Below are 22,003 nucleotides of genomic sequence, written 5' to 3' on the forward strand. Positions count from 1 at the left end.
CCGGTACACGATGTCAAAGTCATGGTGCGAAATGTACGTGTGTCATATCTGGTAATAAGAGAAAACGGCCCCACGATCGATCGTCGGACATCGAGCATGTCGAGCGCACCGACACGTAAATAGTCTCGATGGGAAGCCAGCTTGTACCCGGAAGAGAAAAGGAACGTAATCAATCCAACGCTCGCGAAGGCAGGATGTGTTCGGTGATAAGAAATTAATTCGTCGAGGGGAAATGTGCGCCAAAAATGCGGTCCTACTAAATATACTGCCCAGCGCTGCCCGGCACGAAATACGAGAGTCGGTTATCATAGGAAGACCAAATCTACATACCACAGACCACTTACTCTTATCAAAAACCTAAAAAGCGAAAACTGAAGCCCCAAAATGTCGATTTACTGGTCAATAGTTTCGTCGTTCGTAAGCTCAGGCTGCCCGGCACTGTCAGTCGCTAACCGGCAACACTAGAGCACTGCCCGGCACGAAATAAGCGCGTCGGTTATCATACGAAGTCTATATCACAGCCCTATATGTACCACAGACTACTTAAAAATGTGAGCGTCTTCATCTCATTGACGGTATTTTTGCTAAATGGGTTGAAGGGGCCTTGAAAATTTTTTTATCCTCCACGGGAGGGGGGGGGTCTGATATTTTTGCTGGTTAGTGAGGGGGGATTTGAAAAAAAAAATGACTAAAATCCAAATTCCTCTAGTCCCCCCCCCCCAATCACATTTTTTTTGTGAATGCAGCCTTAATACCCTTGTTTAGTAAAAAACCCATAGTACCCAAATCATGAAAAGTTATTTTGGGTGTCGCTTTCTATCAAAGTATATTTCATATACACATTACTCCAAATCCTCCCCGTCCGCAAAAATCAGAGTTCATATTTGCCGCATTTTGGTCATGTGACATGAAGTCACGTGAGGCCTTCACATCCAGTCAATGTTGAGTCTCCCAACTCCTCCACATGTGCAGTGACCCGAAAGTGTCTCCAGCTATGGTTTAACATTGCGTTGCCGGTAGCTGCAAAATCACAAGTCCGAGTGGATTAACCCAAACAAAGTCGGGACGGATTGTACTTACGGGAAAATGTCTTGCATGGTACAGCCCAGTTACGTTTGTCATGCCGAATACGATTACGAGTGTGAGGAGAAACTGTGTACGAGACAAGTCGGGCCCCCGGCCTGCAACGAACCTGCCCCCCACTTTCCCGGCCCAACAACTCGACTCGGCTCTCGCGGTTGATGACTTAAGGTAAATAATTAGTTAAACATACTTCTGTCCTACACGTATGTTTTACTTCGACGGTTTACAGGTTCTGTGTGCCATGCAAAGACGCTCGATTGATTTTGCAAGCGTACACACGTACGCTTTCTGCAGCCAAACTCTGACGTCTGCATGTAAACAAAAGATGGCAGCAGCAGCACAACAGTGCTCGGTGGCAGGTGACGTGCAGCTAGTAAATTCCGATCCGATTCTGCTAACTGGAACGACTTCTGGTGAAGATAAACCGAAAAAGAATGATATCTACGACAGTTAGATTTTTCACTTGGTGAAATTTTGAGACTGCGGCCATGGTCACCGGGGTTCAGCTGGGGGCGGAAGGTAAACAGGGTCATGTCAACGGGCAAACTACAGAAACTACCGTCACATATTTTTCATCTTGCATGTAGAAAGTTACAGAAATAGAAAAGACAAGGTTTGCAATCTTGATTGTCAAAAAAAATAAAATAAAAGCGATCATTATGACGTTTTGACTATTGAAAGCGGGGCCGTTTTGACCATTACAGGTGGTGCCGTTTTGACTGAGGAACCGTTTTAAGGATGCAGGACAAGAAACAGTCCCTTTCAAACAAAGTCTCTTCTCTCAAACACAGAGTGAGAAAACCCATATAAACTATATATCATTGGAAAGCATATATATTGGGGAGCTTTGCTATGGACATTTCATTGTTATTGTTTGCACAAGGATCACGTGACAGTAAATTTATATACTCTTCCAAAAAACAGTTTTCCCCACTTCCTGTGATAACGCTGCAATATTTCCGGTTGAAATTTTCACCAAGGGTAGCCGATATAGTATTCTCAAAAAGTGTGTCTGCGATTTTTCCTATCTATTTTCGTTCAAAAGTTATTGGCAGTTAAATATTTTAGACGACGATTTGAATCGTTTGAAAACACATATTTCGTTATAAAAAATGATCGAAGGCACGCATCAAAAATCTGAGACACACTTTTCAAGCATATAATAACATCTACTCATCATATAAATTTCAGTTAGAAATCTTATAGCGTTATCGCAAGAAGAGGGAAAAACTGATTTTTGATAGGGCTTCTTAATTTCTTGTCACGTGATCCTTATGTAAACAATGACAACAAAATTAGCATAGGTGAACTGCCACATACCTAGGCTTTCCAACGGTATATAGTTTATAGGGGTTACCATCCTAGTATTTGCCACATAATTCTTAGTTTGAACGGGTCTGTTTCTTGTCTTGGAACCTTAACTGGTGTAACCTGACCGGGAAATGCGGGGTCGCGTTCGTGTTGGGATTTGTTTTGTTCGTAGCTTCTGTCGTTTGCTGTGAACTTCTCCCGTCCGTGTTTGTCACAGCTGGGTTTGTTCGTTCACGCCGCGCCATGCCAACACTCTCACACAGGTTTACGTGTTTCTGTACACACACTATTTCAACACGGGACGATATTTGTTGCTGTGTATTCGATTTAAAGGGGAACGATACCCAAAAATTTGGTGTTCATCAATGAAAAATGGAAAACTGGTGCGAAATCCGTATTTGTTATTCACTTTCACCCAATATTAGAGAGTTCAAGCAGGGCTTACGAGAACGAGACGAGAACGACAACGCTCATGTGACGTCATCATTCCATGCTGCGCGTCATCAAAACTTGTGGAACGCTACACCCTGTTTCTCGTCACTGAGTCGTTTTTTACGTGAAATAGGCAAGTTTCTCGTTATCAATTACGAGAGCATTTTAGGCATGATTTTGACAACGTTATTCATTAATACTTTTCTGAATTATTCTGTGATATAAAAATCATTCAATTCCTGTAAAAAGAAGCCAATTCGATGTAAAGAAAAGGCGTACGAAGTGTTTCAAGGGGAGTGATGAACGGCAGGAAGTCGATCGATGACGATAGCAGACGACTCACTCGTATGTGAACACATCGCTAACGTTTAAAACTGTGTTTTTGTCCGATTTTCTTGAACTACGCTTATCAAAGATTGTAATTTATTGCTGGATAAACTATTCGAAATTTTCAGTGTCAGGTTGTACTGAAATGTTTACCCTTTATTTGCCGTGTTCTGCTTAATCGCTTATTGCACACCCGTGAACGAGTCGCTGACGAGAGGACGCGTTCGAACGCCACTCGTTCTCGTCTCGTTCTCGTAAGCCCTGCTTAAACTCTCTATTAGCGCGATGGCGACGCTTTAAAAACCTTTGTTTTTAGGCTATAGTGACGTCAGCGACTAGGGAAGCCCTACAAGTGCCAGTGCAGTGCACAAGCATGTTGCTGAAAAGATCAGCCTAAATTTTCTGTTTCTCTAAACTGTCAAGGCTGACTCTGCATTGAATTCAATGGGTGCTTCCACCCACTGAATTTTACACCATTACAAACGAAATGCGCACTTTCTTTCTGCGCTTTGAGTAAATTTTTGAGGACACCACCCAGCTTAAAATGCGCAATTTGCGTAATCTCGCAGTCGAGAGAAAACACTGAACATATCACAGACTGTACCGCTGCTGGAGTTGAAACTGCACTGATTGACTTTTTGATTAGAAAGAGAATAAACTATACGGACACATAAAAATACTCCATGTTGCTGTCATGAATACCAGTAATAAAAAATGACCACTTTATCATTACCTTGGTGTTATGTTTTGCAGTTACAAAATGAGGTAGTGTTCCTTAAAAAATCAACAAAAGGGTAGAATGACAAATTTTTACAATTCTTTTCTCAAAACAAGGAATGAGAAAATACTAGTATTCTTGTGATATAAATTGGGACCCCCATTTTGATACAGGACCCCCATTTTCTAAAACCAGGAGTCCCAGGGACTCCCAAAAGTGAAAAGTGATGTAAAACCTGTGAATGAGTCATTTAAAGTTACAAACTTCCTAAGGCAATTGATACCATTGATTTTATTGTTTTTAATAGGTTTGGAAATCAGCTTAAGATTGAAATGTCTTGCAAGCCACGTGTAATGGTAAGTATATTAACTTTCTATAATGGAAATTTTGTTCATAAAATATGGCAAACATATTTGCAGTTTTTAGCTCACATTTGGCACGCCATTGTGAGTCTGTCTGTCAGGATATAAAACTTGAGAACCACAACACCTACACCTACATTTGGTTTTCAGTCTGTAACTGATGCATGACAAACAATTTCTTTCGGGGAGAGAGGGGGCAAGAGAGGGGAAAGAGGAATGATACTTTGTGGTCTACACAGATAAAACATCATTGCAGACATTAGTGGTTTATTTAGACAAAGCAATGTCGAGTCCAACACTGCAGTTTACAGTATCTTCACAGGTCTTTTGAAGTAAGGTATTAAAATAAAATACTTTTCAAACAAACCAAGGTTTAACTTATTATAAATGCACGTTTTCTTTTTTTAAATAAATGTCCCAATCAAGTTATTTCTCCTGAGTGCTACATTTGTATACTTGATTTCTCGATGAAACATAACCCGGGATGACTACATTTTTTACCTCCACTAGCACAGATAATGATCAACAGCATAAATCCCACAATGACATGTACACTGTAAAATATAGCCTGAATTTGACAGGGTTATGATTGAAAAACTGTTTGTAACCACTGTTTCTCGACTTACATTAAGAATGCAGGACAAGAAACAGACCTATTCAAACTAAGAATTCTCTGACAAATACTGAAATGTGTACCCCTATAAACTATATACTGTTGGAAAGCTTAAGGTATGTGGCAACTCGGCTATGCTCACATAACCGTCATTGTTTTACATAAGAATCAGGTGACAGGGAATTTAAATACCCTTTCAAAACTCAGTTTTCCCCACTTTTTAGCTCCGCTGTCAGCGACGCGGAGCTTATGAGATAGGTGGACTGTCCGGCGTCTGTCCGTCCGTCCGTCGTCTGTCAACATTTTTTTCAAAAATCTTCAAATTGTGCTGATATATGCAGGATAGGATTTTTGGGGCAAATTTTGCCATTTTTGGTAAAAAATATTTCAAAAATCTTCTTTTCTGAAACCACTGGTCTAATTGCTTTAAAATTTTGTACGCAGGTTCCTGGGGGTGACCTCTGTCAAGTTTGTCCATTTTGTGGTGAAATATGCATATTTGTATTTTTGGTGCAATTTTTTCGCATTTTTGGTCAAAAATCATTTTCACTGAAACCACTTGTCAGATTTCTTTCAAATTTGGTGTGCAGGTTCCTAGGAATGACATAAGTAACATATAGTCAAATTGTGCTGGTATACAAATGTATGGAGGATTTGATTTTTCGGGCAAATTTTGCCATTTTTTGTCAAAATTATTTCAAAAATCTTCTTCTTTGAAACCACAGGTCCAATGACTGAAATTTTATGTACATGTTCCTAGGGATGACCTTAGCCAAGTTTTTTTAAATATTGGTGAAATTGCATTACTGTAGTTTTGGGCAATTTTTCTGTTTTTTTTTTGTCAAAAATCTTTTTTTCTGATTTCTTTCAAATTTGGTGTGCAGGTTCCTAAGGATGATATAAATAACATGTAGTCATATTGTTCTGATATATGGAGGATTGGATATTTTTGGGAAAATTTTGCCATTTTGGTCAGTTTTTTACCAAAAAACATCTCTGGAACACTGGTCCAATTGCTTTAAAATTTTGTATGCAGGTTCCTACAGATAACCTTAGCCAAGTTTGTTCAAATTGCAGTGAAATTTGCATATTTCTTTTTGGGGGCAATTTTTCCTGTTTTGGTCAAAAATCATTTTTTCGGAAACTGCTTGTCAGATTTCTTTCAAATCTGGTGTGCAGGTTTCTACTGATTTAATTAGTAATATGTAATCAAATTGTTCCAATATAAAACATGTCAAGATCTCCAAACATCTAAAAGTTGCTTGAAATACATCTCAGTCAGGTGGCAAACATTCAGATTGTCATCTCAACCTGCATATAGTTCCTGCTAGCCAGTTCATTTCTGCAACTGATTACAGCGGTATGATTGGGTATGATTCAATTTTCCTGATTGAAAATTGATCAGAGGCTTGCATCAGAGATCCGAGATACACTTTTTGAAGCATATGTCAACATTTATCACATAAATTTCTGTCAGAAATCTTACAGCATTACCACAGGAAGAGGGGAAAACTGCTTGTTGGTAGAGGTTTTGAATTTTTTGTCACGTGATCCTTATGCAAATAATGATGACGAAATGTGCGCAGCTAAGGTGCCATGTATCTAAGCTTTCCAACAGTATATAGTTTATATGGGTTCCTATCTCAGTATTTGTCAGAGAATTTATAGTTGGAAAGGGTCTGTTTCTTGTCGTGGAACCTTAAATATTTCCAAGATTTTTGCGAGAAACAACAATCGCTTGTTTACATATTACTACGTGTGCAATGCGGAAACACAGAATTGCCAAGGATTCAGATTCAGAGCATGTATTGAGCAGTTTTTGTCATGAATGGGCAATTTTTGGCTCACATTTGGTATACCAATGTGAGCTTATCATATAAGGTGAATGATGGCGTCTGTATGTATGTGTGTAAATTGTGTGTGCGTGCGTGCGTATGTATGTCCGTCAACATCAAAAACTCCAGAACCGCAGCATGTCTCAGCTTGATATTTGGTGTGTACATGCATCCTGGGCTGTAGATGGGATTTTGTACAAATGAAGGTGATTTTGCCCAAATTATGCAAATGAGCTTCAAAAATGTGAAAATGGTAAAAAATTAATAACTCAAGAACCACTGTTCAGATTGCTTTGAAAATTAATATGCAAGTACCTTACATGTAGGTGGCCCTCAAACAGACTAATGTATTTTGTGAAGACATCTTGAATTTTCTATTTTTGCTGAATTTTGTGGTTATTTTCATTATTTTGGTAAAAATTCATCTTCTCTGAAATGGCTGGCCCAATTTCTCTCAAATTTTGGTTTGATGTTTGTAAGGGTGTTACCCTTCACATGTGTAAATATCACAACAAAATTGGCAAAATTAATCTTTTGGGGAAATTTTTATCATTTACAGTGTTTTTTCTTCAAAGCGCTTAACCGACAGCTTTGCTATTTGATATGAAAGTACCCTGGGATGTTATTAGATAAATTTTATGCTTGAAATGTTGGGAAACCCCAAAATTTGTATTTTTTGGCAATTTTCCAGTTTGTGACTTTAAATGATCTATTCTAACCTAGGGTATGATGCGAGACAATAATGAAGACTGAGAACACAATTTGTCATATTTGGTGTCAATTTGTAGTGAAATTTGATCAAGAAAACAAATCTGAGGGTAATTTTTTGGTTGCAGACCAATTTTTACAATTTCCCATGTAAGGCACAAAAGATCTGATGAATGTTTACATTCAGCATAGTTTCAGATGTCACAGTGACTTCCTGCTGTGCATGGGGGAATTTCTTGTCTCTGGCACTCCATGAACAATGACTTTGAAATTGGTTTGTTGTACACAGTGTTGGGACAACATCAAAAGTTCAATTTTTCATATGAAAACTTAATCCTTTTGCACCCAGAAAAGCTTTCATTGTAAAATTGCCAGTATTTATATTTGAAGCAAGTGGATGTGTTGTGTGTGACTTCCTTTGTTCTCTAAATTGGCCCATACATTGTTTGTTTACTTTGAATTCACTGGACTAAGAAAGATCATGGAGCATAGCTCAGTTTAAGTTGGTTAATTTTATAGAGGGAATGATGGGTCAGGAGGAAAACTAAGGGGATAAAGTTTTTCATCTTGTATTGAACTTTTGATGTTGTCCCTAAGTTATTGAACTCATGACAAAAGGAACATTATATTTTGGGGGTAACTTTTTTCTTTTGTCTCTTTTCTTTTGGAATCACCCATTATAAATCTCAAAAACAAAACTGTAAATATAAATCTGGTATTTTGGGAGGTCATTGGTTGTTTTGAGTCAAATATTACTCCCAGAATAAATTGCCTAGGTTAATTTAAACTTGACTTGTAAACAGCTTGTATTTTTGTAATTAAAACCAAATATTATGTCTTGTTCAATATCTTGCTGAAAATATGACAAAATTTACATTCAGTATATTTCTATAAATATTTTTCACTTTTGATAAAATTTTGAAACATGTCTATTCTAAAATTCAGAATTAAGAGTTACAAATGTCACTGCAATGGATTTTTGGCACTGCTGTAGGTATTTACATGTATATTACAGGTACTGATCAAATTTGTCACATACAAGTATCTGGATTTTGTATCTACAAGTTGTTTTCTGATATATATAAGTATTAAAACCCATTCTGCAAAAAATGTGAGCGTCACCTTCTCATTGACTGTATTTTTATAAACTGTATTTGATCACTTTTTGAAGCTTCTCTTGTCCTCCTTAAAGAAGACCCCTCTAGGTTTATATGAGATGAATGACCATGTAATCAGTTAGGCAGTGTGTCGCTATAGATCACCATGTGCTTATCACAGAGGAGATATTTATTCAGAATTTTGTAACCGACTGAACACTGTCTTTGAAAACATATCTACAACAAGAACAAAAGCACATTTTTTCATTTTTCACAAATTATGGGTTGTTTTGATTGTAGCCAATACTTTGCGGTCACAACCATTTGACGCCACTTTAATAAATTTGCAATGTTTGGTATATTGTGTGACTGCCAATGTTTGGTTGTCAAATACTATAAGATTGCATGTAACTTGTAAGGACACTAGAAACCACTGAGCAATTATTCTGATTATCTTGGAATATTCAGGAATTATTGTTAAGAAACCAAGTGAAATAATGTAAAATAAATAGAATGTCATAATGTTTGAGTTTTGCAAAATATTAATGCCATAAACGTCCACGACTAGAGAAAGGGTTTTCATCCACAATCTACTCTCTTGTATGTCATTATATTGGACCTCCCTCAAAAACAAGGATGTCATAGGAAGTCAAACAGCATCGGTCACCTGATTTAAAGGAAAGGGTGGGCAAGCATGATTTTAACACCCAAGTCTCCAAAGCATGGTTATAAAATACATGTCATTTTTGCCAACCACAAGTTATGCCTTTTAACAAAAATCCAGGGGGAAAAAGCTACTTCCTTAGGGCTTCATAGTCAGTGGGGGAAAGCTACATGAACAAACCATTTTTGCTGCGGTTACATCCTGCTCTATTGACCCTATAACACATATACTGTTGACTGTATATCTGCATATCTATTGATTACATACATATCTGTAACAACAACGGTTTACTCTACAAGGGCTCCGGAGCTCTCGCCCATACACTATGAAGCCCTATGGAAGTAGCTTTTTAGTCCCCACAGACAAAGTCCTGGGGGACTTACCGTTTGGGTCATGTCTGTGTGTGCGTGCGTCCCTCAATCCGTGTGTCTGTCCGTCCGTCCGTTCACGCAGATATCTCAGACATGCCTTGGTCAATTTCTTTCAAACTTTGCACAAGGATAGTACTTACCCTATGGCATACAGATGCACGTCGTTGGTTTCATGTTACAATCAAAGATAGCCGCCTGGCAGCCATTTTTTTTACGATTTTTTCACGTTTAGCGCTATAACACAGACATGTCTTAACCAATTCTTTCAAATTTGGTACAAGGGCATTGATCTATGTCATACATATTCATGTTAGGTTTTGTTGTGATATGATCCAAAATAGGTGCCTGGCGGCCATTTTGTTACAATTTTTTTGTGTTTTAAGCCATACATGTTCATTGTAACACAGATGCGTCTCAACCAATTTTTTCAAATTTAATACAGGGGCATTGATCTTATGTCATACATATGTGTGCTGATTTTTGTGATGTGATCCAATATATGGCGGCATTGCGCCCATTTTGTTATGATTCTTCATGTTATAAGCCATAAGTCAGTCTGGTCTCAAAAGATTTCTTTCAAATTTGATAAAGGGGCATTGATTTATGCCATACATGGCCATAGCCATTTTGATGCAATTTTTTTTCACGTTTGAGCCATAACTCAACTGATTTCTTTTAAAATTGTTACAAAAACAGAGACCTTTGTCATACATATGCTTGTGGATTTGATAATTCAAATGGACATTGTCTTCTGCATACGTACAAAGATCTGTGTTATACATATGCACATGATTAATTTTATGCAATTCGATCACACTGTCCTGTTCAAAAGCAGCTCACCAAGCCTTTGTCATGTTGCAGCCTATCAAGTTGTGTGTCCACAGTTGACTGAGACTATAGCAATGTGTGCCCCCCCCCCATAGCAACCCAACAAGATGTGTGTTCACATTTGTATAGCAGCCCACCAAGTTGTGCACATGTCCACAGTTGTATAGCAGCCTATCAAGTTGTGTGTCCACAGTTGTATAGCAGCCTACCAAGTTGTGTGTCCACAGTTGTATAGCGCAGCCCACCAAGTTGTGTGTCCACAGTTGTATAGCAGCCCACCAAGTTGTGTGCCCCAGTTGTATAGCAGACCACCAACATTGTGTGTGTCCACAGTTGTATAGCAGTCCACCAAGTTGTGTCAACAGTTGTATAGTAGCCCACCAAGTTGTGTGTCCACAGTTGTATAGCAGCCTACCAAGTTGTGTGTCCACAGTTGTATAGCGCAGCCCACCAAGTTGTGTGTCCACAGTTGTATAGCAGCCCACCAAGTTGTGTGCCCCAGTTGTATAGCAGACCACCAACATTGTGTGTGTCCACAGTTGTATAGTAGCCCACCAAGTTGTGTGTCCACAGTTGTATAGCAGCTTATCAAGTTGTGTGTCCACAGTTGTATAGCAGCTAGCCTATCAAGTTGTGTGTCCAAAGTTGACTGAGACTATATAGCGATGTGTGTCCCCGAAATAGCAATTCCAACAAGATGTGTGTTGACCGTTGTATAGCAGCCTATCAAGTTGTATGTCAACAGTTGAAAAGCAGCTCACCAAGCTTTTGTTATGTTGCAGCCTATCAAGTTGTGTGTCCACAGTTGACTGAGACTATAGCAATGTGTGCCCCCCATAGCAACCTAACATTGTGTGTCCACAGTTAATATAGCAACCCAACAAGATGTGTGTTCACAGTTGTATAGCAACCTATCAAGTTGTGTGCCACAGTTGACTGAGACTTAGCAATGTGTGCCCCAGTCAGCAATCTTTGTAATCTGTTGAATTTATGACAAAATTAGTTCAGATACCTTTTTTGGGCAATTTCTGTCAGTTTTGGTCAAAAATAGGTTTCTCCGAAAGTACAAGTACAAACGCTTTGGAATTCAATTTTAGGATGTCAGAGTTATCCTTATTGTAACTAACCAATATCATGTCGAAAATACTAATGATGTATCTTTGAGGCAATTTTTCTCATTTTTGGTTTTAAATATTTGATTACAAAATACACCAATCCAATTACTTTTAATTTTGGTTTTACTTTTGAATTAGTTTGTGGGTTTCTGAGAGTATTCTCATAATATATGAAAAGTAAATATTAAAAGTGTAGTTTTTGGACGATATTATCCTTGATTATTTTTAATTTAAATTTTATGCAGCTTAAAACAATATTTGCCATTTAATTAGGTGGCAGCTGTGAGTAATGTTTACACAGAAATTCCTGGCTATAAATAGACTGGTGTTCTGGTCATGTAAACATAGGTATAGATAGTCCAGAAAAAGTTTCAAATGAAGAAAATCTTGGGGAAAATTTCTTGATTGCTCTACTTTAAAAGTAATTTATGTTGTAAGTTTAGTGAAATATGCAATCATAGCTGAACCAACTCAACTCACACAGAGCAAAATTTAGCATATCTTAGGAATACCTTACAGTAGATATTTTAATCCAACTTTAAATTTACAAGGAGTTTTCAAATTACAGATTATAAGTACATGTATTTACTCTTTAGTGATTCAAATGTGAACTAACGCCGTATCATTGGCGGTATTTTTTTGTGTTTAGCGCTGTTACACCAGGGCTCGAATTCCTGGTAGCCCCGCGTCCACAGACTACCAGTTCTTGCCTGGAGGCTACCAAGTGTCACAGCTGGTAGCCCATTTGGGCTACTGGAAGTCTTTGGCTTTTTACATTGACTGAACACCAAGGTGGCCCGCTTGTATATATATTGATACATTTTGAGAAAAAAGAACAATAACACCATCAGAATAGTTATTTACTACATACAATGTATCAAAATGATGAAAGGATAGTTTTGAAAAGCCAGTGATCTTGATAGTGTGTACCGCAGTGCGCGTACTCATGTCTGTATTTTGACTACACATGGACGTCTCTGGGCCTCACCATTATTTTAGGAGGGCCCGTAGCATACAGCTGAGCTGAGTGGCATGGCACGATCAAGTCGCCCTTTGAATATTGACCCTAACCTCTCTAAAAAATATGGATTTAGCTTTCATTTTAGCAAAAATCATATTCAATCACAAATACTTTAAACTTTTGGGATTTTCAAACCTGTAAGCTGGTGATCAGTGATGGACTTTGCAGCAGGAAGGACTTGACCCCTCATTTGCATGTTATAATCAGACATGACCTCAAAGTAGTTATCTACATGTATTGATCCCTTGGTTTTATCTTATTTGAAATTTAATAAATTAATTGGAAGATGATTACAGTATTCTTATTGAAATCATGAGGCAAAATAAAATTCCAAAATAATGAGAAACAATGAACTGAAGTGGTCCCAGCTTTGATGTTAGTACTTATCATGTAATTTTGTAATCCTAGACAATCAACAGTGGATAGATCGAATGGGAAATTTGTATATGACTTTGTGATAGCCAAACACTGAAATAATTGTAACTAATTGTGAATTACCAGTTCATGCATGGAATTGAATTATTTATCCAAAGAATAAACTGGCCTGGGTTAGGTTTTTGTTTAAAAAAACATGTATAGTAATATTGTATTTACCTTAAAATATTAAAGCAAGGTCTTTGGACAGGCCTCACCTAAGAAGTTTTGATTCATAGAATAGAGCTTCTCTAAATACCTGTCTTTGTACTTCTGTAGTTTTGTCTGTCAACTCATTCAAACCAAATGATAAGAGGGAAACATTTTTGTGATTAACTTAGGTTTGATACATTCTTGATAAATATACTGCAGCTACAATATGAATACATTTATCTACAGGAATTGTTTTCCAATGTTATTATTTAATAGTAATTGTTTGCTTTTAATTGATTTTGTTTATTTGTAAGTGTTGCAAATGCAAAAAAAACAGTGTCTATGTTATCGATGCAAAAAGATTCAAAACAAAAATATGATTGCAAAAAAAAAATGAAAAAGAAAAATATGGGCTACCAGTTATTTTTGCTGGGCTACCAGTGTCAAAATTTGGTAGCCCACCTGGACTACCAAGTAAAAAAACGAATTTCGAGCCCTGAACACAGACATGTGTCAACCAATTTCTTTCAAATTGGGTACAAGGGCATTGAATAATGTCATTCATATGCATGTTGATTTTTGTTGTGATACCATCCAATATGGCCGCCTGGCAGCCATTTTGTTATGATTGTTTGTGTTTTAAGCAAGAACTCAGTCATGTCTCAACCGATATCTTTCAAATTTTATAAAGGGGCATTGATTTATGCCATACATATGCATGTTGGCCATAGCCATTTCGATACAATTTTTTCATGTCTTGAGCCATAACTGATTTCTTTCAAATTGGTACAATGAATAGACCTTTATCATACATATGCATGTCTATTTGATAATTCGAATGGACATTTTCTTCTGCATACGTACAAAGACATTGACCTATGTTATACATATGCACATGATTTATTTTTATGATTCAATTCATTGAATCACACTGTCCTATTCATTGATACATCAACATGTTTACAGTCACAGTAGACTACTACCACACACGTTCATTTCCCTGTCCCATTATAACTGATATCCCAAGTACAAGTGGGGACTACGTCATTGACAACGACTTGTAAAAAAACACCTTACCCCGAAAAAAATTGCAACAAAAGGTGTCTCAATGTTTTTTTCTAGAGTTAAATCTGCTTAATAACATTAAAGGTCTACCAAAATCTGACCACTGGAAAGGTTTTATTTTCGAGCTGGTGTCCAAGATGGCCGCCATAACTGGAGAATACTTTGTTTTCACTGGAATTAATTTTTCCTCACAACAAAAACTGTGGACATAACTTTGATTTAATGTTCACTCTTTCTTGATGCTGTATGTGTACAGAATAGAAAATAAAAATTTTCACTTGGATTTTATTTTAGCGGAAGAATGAGTCTACATGTAGTGAAAATAGTGAAAATAAGTTCTTAGTGAAAATAGTCATGTACAAGTTACGACAATGGCTAATAATTTTAGTTCTAAATTAAAACTTGTACATCTACCTGTACCTTAATTTTGTGGAATTATCTTACCATCTTCTATTTTTAATTAATATTTGGCTTTAGATGACCTTAAGTGACCTACCAGTATACCAAATTGAAACATGCAATAATAATCTTTACGGCCCTGATACAGGTTTTGCGGACCGAGGTCGTGCGGCGGAAGGGCCCGAGCGTGCGAGGGCCCGTAAGCCGTACGACCGAGGTCCGCAAAACCCGTTCAGGGCCGTAAAGGTTTTATCATATACTTTATAGAATATTTTTAAAATGTTGAAAGAATATTTTAGGGATAGTTTACGCAGGTGGGACTTAAAAAATTAAATATTTATTCCCAATTTTTTAAAATGATCGGGAAGCCTTAGCACTCTCGTCTTCTGCGGATCGATATGTCATTTGTTTATGTATCAATGTTCTAGAACGCGTGCGTGCTTACAGGGATTGGCTGCATGAACGTCACTCTACTTCAACTCTGAATTTTTTGAATGACGTTGATTGGGATAATTTGTGGATAATCACCGCTCTACTCACGTTAACCCTCAAAGAAAACATTAACTGGATAAAGTCGGCATTATAATTTCCGAAAACAGCTCTAAAACATTTCTTAAAATAGGGTTTCCGACAAAATTCTGCGATGCGGTTCCCCACATGCACGCGCTGTCGCGTTTTGAAATAGATTCGGCTGCACGCGCTTTGGCGTTCTTAAATAGATTCGAAGTACGACGCGCACATCCAAATATGGGGACGCCGGGCCGGGGCGTGATAAGTAAAAAAACTGCACGGTTGTGAGGGCGCTTTTTCCCATAGGTTAACACGGGCGCGCAAAATCAGGTATATGATAAGACTGAACAGAAACACAGACAATATACTCCTCATTTTCAGTACCATGCTAATGATTAAAAATTCCTGTTAAATGTGAGGGACACTGCATTTTTGGCTGTATTTTTTTATTTTTCTTTGTTTTTTTTGACAAAAATATTTGCAGACAAGGCGTCAGAGGGCATCTCCAGAAATCACTCCATATGACCAAGCGCAGAGTTGTGTCACGAGAGGTGCTGACCTGCCAAAGGAGGGGCGGTTCGAAGTACGTTTTATAAACACTGTTAAAGGTGAGACACCAATACGACATCGTTAACAAACTTGTTTTAAAAGATTTGATGAACCTGAAAGTATATGAATTCAAATAAGCAAAATTTCCAGAAACCAATAGTTTGACTGCTTTTAAAGTTTGTTTGCAAGGTCCTTTGGGAATTCTTATTGTGAAAATATAGAATATTTTCTGCAGTTGTCATCATTTTCTAACATATTTCTATCACATACTATTTATGCAGTGGAAAACAAGTTGGTATTTAACCAGTTTAACTGCTGTGGATATGAATGTTTACACACAGTTCTACATTTGCCTGACAGTTGTGTAAACATTGATAAATGTTTTTGTGTGATTGGTTTAGTTTTTATTGAAAAATGTCATTAGCTGCCACAGCTTACACCAACCCAATTCCCAGTTTCTTGTTCAACTCCTTAAAACGTGTTTAAGGTAGTGACTCAGGTTCCTGGACACATATATTTTCAATAAAAAAATTCACATGAAAAGCGGGACCTCACACCCAACATGTGGTACATTTTCTGTTTGGTCTATATTTGAAGTAGGTAAAAATTGTGTTTAATTGTCAAAACATGCATTTGTATGTTTGTTTAAGGCAAAAACAGTGTGAATTTGAGTTTTTCACTTAAAAAAGTATAAGTAAGAATTGGCAGCACCCCTGAGTGGTCTGTTTACGGCACTAGACATCTGGGTATACTGGGGAAAAAACGTGTTTTGGATTTTTGAAATTCGCTTTTGTTTCTGCACAGTGAGCCTTTGAAGTGTGAACTGTCAGATTTTCACATAAATTATCGGCTTTTGTTCACGTTTGTCAATTTATCATCACTTTTGGGGTGTTTATCAAAAATCTAAACACACGTTTTTCAGGTCTATTCATGAAATGTTTACATGCAAAGAATTTGGGGAATCCGCCCACGCGTCGCTGACTTATACCCATTTGAAGGGGTGCATACATAGCAAAAAACGGAACTGATGAGATGACCAACCCTCGATGCTCTAAAAATTTTGTAGGCCTAGTCGGCCTATAACTAACTTTCTGTTGTGACGGGACAAAGTCTCTAGCATCGGCTGCGTCCCTACCCAACACTGCGTCCTCGTCTTCCGATAAAATCTGACTCATCAGAATTTTCTTGGCAGTTTCGCTTACGTCCATCAGCTCTGTATTTTGCTTCTTTGGCCCCCCGTTTACGTTTTGTACACTGCTTATACTCAACCATGTTAACGTTGGAATAGCGTAACACACATGCGCAACAAAGTGCGCAGAAATTTACATAAACTCCTTGAAGGTATTACAATAACGCTGGAAGTAATCCGGACTGTTAAAACAAAAAGAAAATAATGACTCCCGCAGTGGTTAGAAGGCCGTGTTTTCACTAAAATTACAGACATTTCATAGTAAACTGTTACCTCACAGTTTTCTCTTATATGAAGATCATATTTCAGGAGTTCAGAATGTAAAATAATCACAAATGAACTCCTGAAATATGATCTTTATATTAGAGAAAACTGTGAGGTAACAGTTTACTATGAAATGTCTGTAATTTTAGTGAAAACATGGCCTTCTGTTGACATTTGAATTTTAGTCCAGACTAAAAGACATTTGTCAACAATTACAATGTTCATTGTACATGGGCTGTGTTGATAAGCTGGAAACTTGACATTTCCACATGTTTTGAGGAGTTGAACAAGAAATTGAACAAGAACTGAAATATATACCTAGACAGTGTTCTGCCGAGGCCGCGCCCTTGAGGGATTCCCCCCCCCCCCCCCCCAACTGAAATGTTACAAAAACAACATCGACAGGTCGCAAGACACAGTCTTCATATGCCCCAGCCAATCTGCAATAGAAGCATTTGTCCATGCCTTATCTTTCTCTTCCCAGTATCAGCTTATGGAGCTGACCTGAGATGTGATGTAACCATAGCAACGTCTTATTTGCATGCTTTGAAAGACCTGTTTTCATTGGCTTGATAAGTTTGGCCCAATCACTATCTTTGTTTCATTTCGCACTCATCTCAACATGTGAGAAACAAGTGAAGGGAAAATGGCTTCGTGCATGTGATGATCTGAAGTGCAGTGTCTGAGCAACACAAAATTTTTCTTTTTTCCCTACAGGCAAGGGTGTGTTTGCAGTCCGAAATTTCAAAAAGGGGGATTATTTGATGTGGTATGATGGAGAGAGGTTGACTGGAAAAGAGGCTGCTGAAAGAGAGGATGTTTATGACCGAACAGGCGATGGATCATACATGTATTTTTTCAAGGAAAAGGGCAAACAGGTGGTGTAAGTAGAATTTTTAATTCTTACCTGTGTTTTGTTTCTAAATTACTTGCATTTAGCTTCTCAACGTACATTTGCCTTTTGGTAAAGTATCTCAAACTTACACATGTGAAGTAAGTGAATTTAGGTCATTTACTTCGTTTCTCATATTGCTAGGAATCAACTAGTTTTACTACAAATTCTCAAGCAGCCAATATTTCTTCATAGGTAAAAGATGGAGTTTAACACTACAACTGTATTTTTGTATGTATCATTTCAATTTAAGTATTGATGCCACAAGAACAGATACTATTGCCAGATACATCAATGATGAACACAAAAAGCCAAATTGTACAGTGAAGAAGATTGCTGATATGACAGGAACTGAACACCTTTGCCTGTTTGCCATCAGAGACATACATGTAAATGACGAGATTCACTATAATTACGGAGAAGGTTTAGACCTGCCATGGAGAAAGGTATTTTGCTTTATTATAGGAATCACACAATATTGCTTTCTGGTACACAGGAGAAAAAAATCCCCCTCCCTGTAACAGACCCTGAACAGGCCCTAGCACTTTGTGTCGGCAAGGACAGCATGTCATGGTTGTAACAGAGTCTGCTATACAGGTCTGTATAAAGTGCTGTGAGAACATGGCTGTGTAGCTGTGATGTGGACTCTGTGCTGTGACAGGGTCTGCAATTTCTGCCTGTTCCAGCACCTGCATTACAGGACTGTACCAGGGCTCGAAATTAACGGTAGTCTCGAGGCAATTGACTACCAACTTTTCCGTCCTGACTACCAAATTTGAAAAATGGTAGTCAGGTTGACTACTGGTGGAACTCTGGATGCACTTACACAGAACATAGTATTACCTGCATATTGCGTATCATTAACCATATCTATATGGGCCCTAGTTGTATTGATATTGCTAAATTCACGATTCCAGAGTGGTAATCCAATTTCTTTAGCATGGTCTTTTTTTTTCCAAAATTTACGCGAAAATCTACGTCTTCAAACTGCATCAACACTGGGAGTCATATGGGTATAATCGCTGACTCGGTGTCAACCGGTACCCTTGCCTGCGATTTAGACTTTAGGCGGGCAGTGAACAAAACCGTCCTAAATTTCGCAACATTCTAGAGGTTGATTTTGTTTCAGTGCAAAACATCCTGACTACCAAGTTTCTCCTGTTGACTACCAACTTCTGAAAATGGTAGTCAGCTTGACTACTATCACGAAAAGTTAATTTCGGGCCCTGTGTACACATGCAATTATAAGAACCATTAGCAAATAAAATGGCCAATTTTACTGAAATGTACACCCCTGAAATCTTGATAAAAATTGTCAGAAGCTGTATCTCAGGCCCTGTAAAATCAATACTGACACACCACAATCCATACACCTGTGTTTTCAGTCCTGTGGCCACAGCACTGGATCATACAGTCAGAAAGTACACCACACACTGACCAATCAGACTAACTGTAATCTGCCTGTGGTTTCTTGTTGTGTATGTTTGTAATGCAAGTTTAATCTACAATTACTTCAGTGTCAATAGTCATGGAGAAAAATAATTACCTACTTTCCAGTTCTACCCACCATTTTGAATTGTTTTTCTATTATTGTTAGGGACCACATCAAAAGATTGATGTCTGATAAAAAATTTAATACTCTAAGTTTGGGGGTGGGGGGTTTTTGACCCCTAGAAGTTTTCCATCAGACAAAATCAAAAATTCTTTAAATTACATATTTTTATACCATTTGTGGAAAAATCCAGAAAACTCAGAAATGAACAGAAATAAATGTTTTTTTTTTTTATAATATTTGGGTATATATCATATATCAATACCATATATGTGTGATAGTGTAGTTTTCTATCCTGGTTATGGTTTAATTATGAATGGAGTTGTCACAATAAGGAAATAATGGGAATATATTCTCAATTAAGTTAGGGGGGGGGAGGGTTTGGAGCAAAACTTAAAGAATTAAGTTTTTTATCAGACATCAATCTTTTGACGTGGTCCCTTAGGTAGGGTCAACAGGTAAACTTGGTTAAATTTAGCTATAGACCTCTTGACCTCAATTCAAGACATATGAACGCTGAATATGACGCTGCTTGTCCTAATCAGATAACTGACTATTTCTCATCACCCCAGAATCATAAGCTAATAAAATGGCTTTCTTTATAATAACTGATGTATACATCACTCAACTGACACATTTATGCGGCATTTAATCTTACCTGTAATGAAACAGTATGTGCTAACAGGGATTACCCTGGCTCAAGAACTGCATGAGATAAAATCCTTTATGAAAAAACGGTGAGAGAATTTTAAACTCGTAGGGATCTCGTGACGGTAAGTGACCGGGAGTTAAATATGGCAGTGTTCTGTACTTCACAAGCACAAGATGAGCGACATAAAAATATTCACAAAAACAAAAATATGACTAGTACAAAAAATTATTACAACATAAACACACCAAAATATCAAAGAATTTCATGATGAAACAACATAAACACCAAATAGATTCCTGGGGTATAACATTATGAAACACAGTTGAGCAATACACTGGACATTCTAGACATTGTAAAAATAAAAAGATATAAAAATATACAAATAGAATCTATAATCACATATTAAAAACATTTCACTAAATAATTCAGAGTGGATACAACTTTGATATTTGATCATATATTTCATTGACAAAAAAACTCACAGATTAACACAAAACCAAGAGAGACACCTAGAAAATACCCTGGTTACTTTATAGAAAATCACCAACTGAAAAAACTAGCATTCAAAGGTCAATTGAGAATTGAATTTAAAAGTTCAAAACACACAAACAAGCACTCGTTTTTAGAAATTTGATGGTTGATGCTGTATCTCAAATCATGTCACTATGGATCAATACTGCCTTTGTCTACTATTACTAATTACTGCCCCCGTCCGTCACAGTATATGCACTGCCCATAGAGAAATAACTAAGCTCCAAAAAGGCGATCAAAACATGGTCCACCTTCCAATCTCTCATTAGCGGCCACCAAAATTGATTCTGATCACAACAGTTGAAAAAACTGGTAATGGTCGCGGTCAAAATGTCAAAATTAAAGAATCAGAGTTTGTTTTTCACGCTATTTTTCAAAAATTGCCAAAACTTGAGTCCACTGAAGGCATACACACTGCATATAAAATTGTGAAGCACACGAATCTCGTATTATAACGTAGCCTACACTCGGAATGTATGCAATGGTGTGGCGAGCAAGGCACTTCGATGTATCAAATACCTGTTTCTACAGATTAAAACTGCAATTTATCATGGGCAGCCAAATGCCATGACATTATTTGATACTAAGACATCGACTGACTATGAAACCGATCAGTTAATTTAATGACGGTGCTTATGATGGCGTTATCGGAAGGTAGGACCATCTCAGGGAATCCGTCTAATCTCACCAAGGCTAAAGAGTACAAAACAACACAACCCCGTGCAACACCAAATATAATGTAAAAATAGGAAAAGTTAGCCTGTGGAATGCTTTCCATGTATACCTATAAAATGCACCATCGTCGAGGAACGTTTTGGGCTAGTGTAGTAGTGTAGTATGGGTATCGCAAGCCCACAAGTTTGAGTCCAGTACACAGCAGCCGACTTTACTGAACAGAAATTTGAAGTTGGTCTGAACATCACCAATACTCGTCAATTTTCTGTCCTTACTAGCGGAGGTGGTTCTAGTGAAGGAGTAACTGAAGTACGATAATCTAGATAGTGCATTTCGTTCGCACTACAACTCGTATGGGAAATGAGTTCCTCAAAAGCGCCATTTTGCAGCAGTGACAACACACTGTACATCAGCAACAACCCTTGCTGTCTTGACTCCATTGATTTGTCAATGAGCGTATAACTTCCCCATTGACAACCAATCACATACGCTGTTTGAAATAGGTAACTCTTGGCATGTTTTAGGTACAGAACCACACCGAATCTTGCGTTAAACTTATGGTTCAAGCCTGTACCGGTATAGCGCTCTTTACGGCGACAGAATATACATGGTTCTGTACTGAATACTGGTAAAATATTACTGATAAATTTAGATCGCGTATATGTATCCCTGG

The 22,003-nt window shown here is 37.6% G+C and overlaps 1 protein-coding gene across 1 annotated transcript; it reads left to right on the forward strand.

Annotated features, from left to right (window-relative positions):
• Positions 1–923: 923 nt before the first annotated feature.
• LOC139129170 (N-lysine methyltransferase KMT5A-A-like) lies at positions 924–18,408 on the forward strand (the record flags this gene model as incomplete). Its single annotated transcript, XM_070694815.1, has 5 exons — positions 924–1,251; positions 4,179–4,227; positions 15,511–15,634; positions 17,746–17,911; positions 18,174–18,408. Coding segments are annotated over exons 1-5 (705 nt in total), but the record flags the coding sequence as incomplete, so codon positions are not given.
• Positions 18,409–22,003: the final 3,595 nt, after the last annotated feature.

Source organism: Ptychodera flava, unplaced genomic scaffold (assembly GCF_041260155.1).
Source record: "Ptychodera flava strain L36383 unplaced genomic scaffold, AS_Pfla_20210202 Scaffold_96__1_contigs__length_367262_pilon, whole genome shotgun sequence".
Lineage (NCBI taxonomy): Eukaryota > Metazoa > Hemichordata > Enteropneusta > Ptychoderidae > Ptychodera > Ptychodera flava.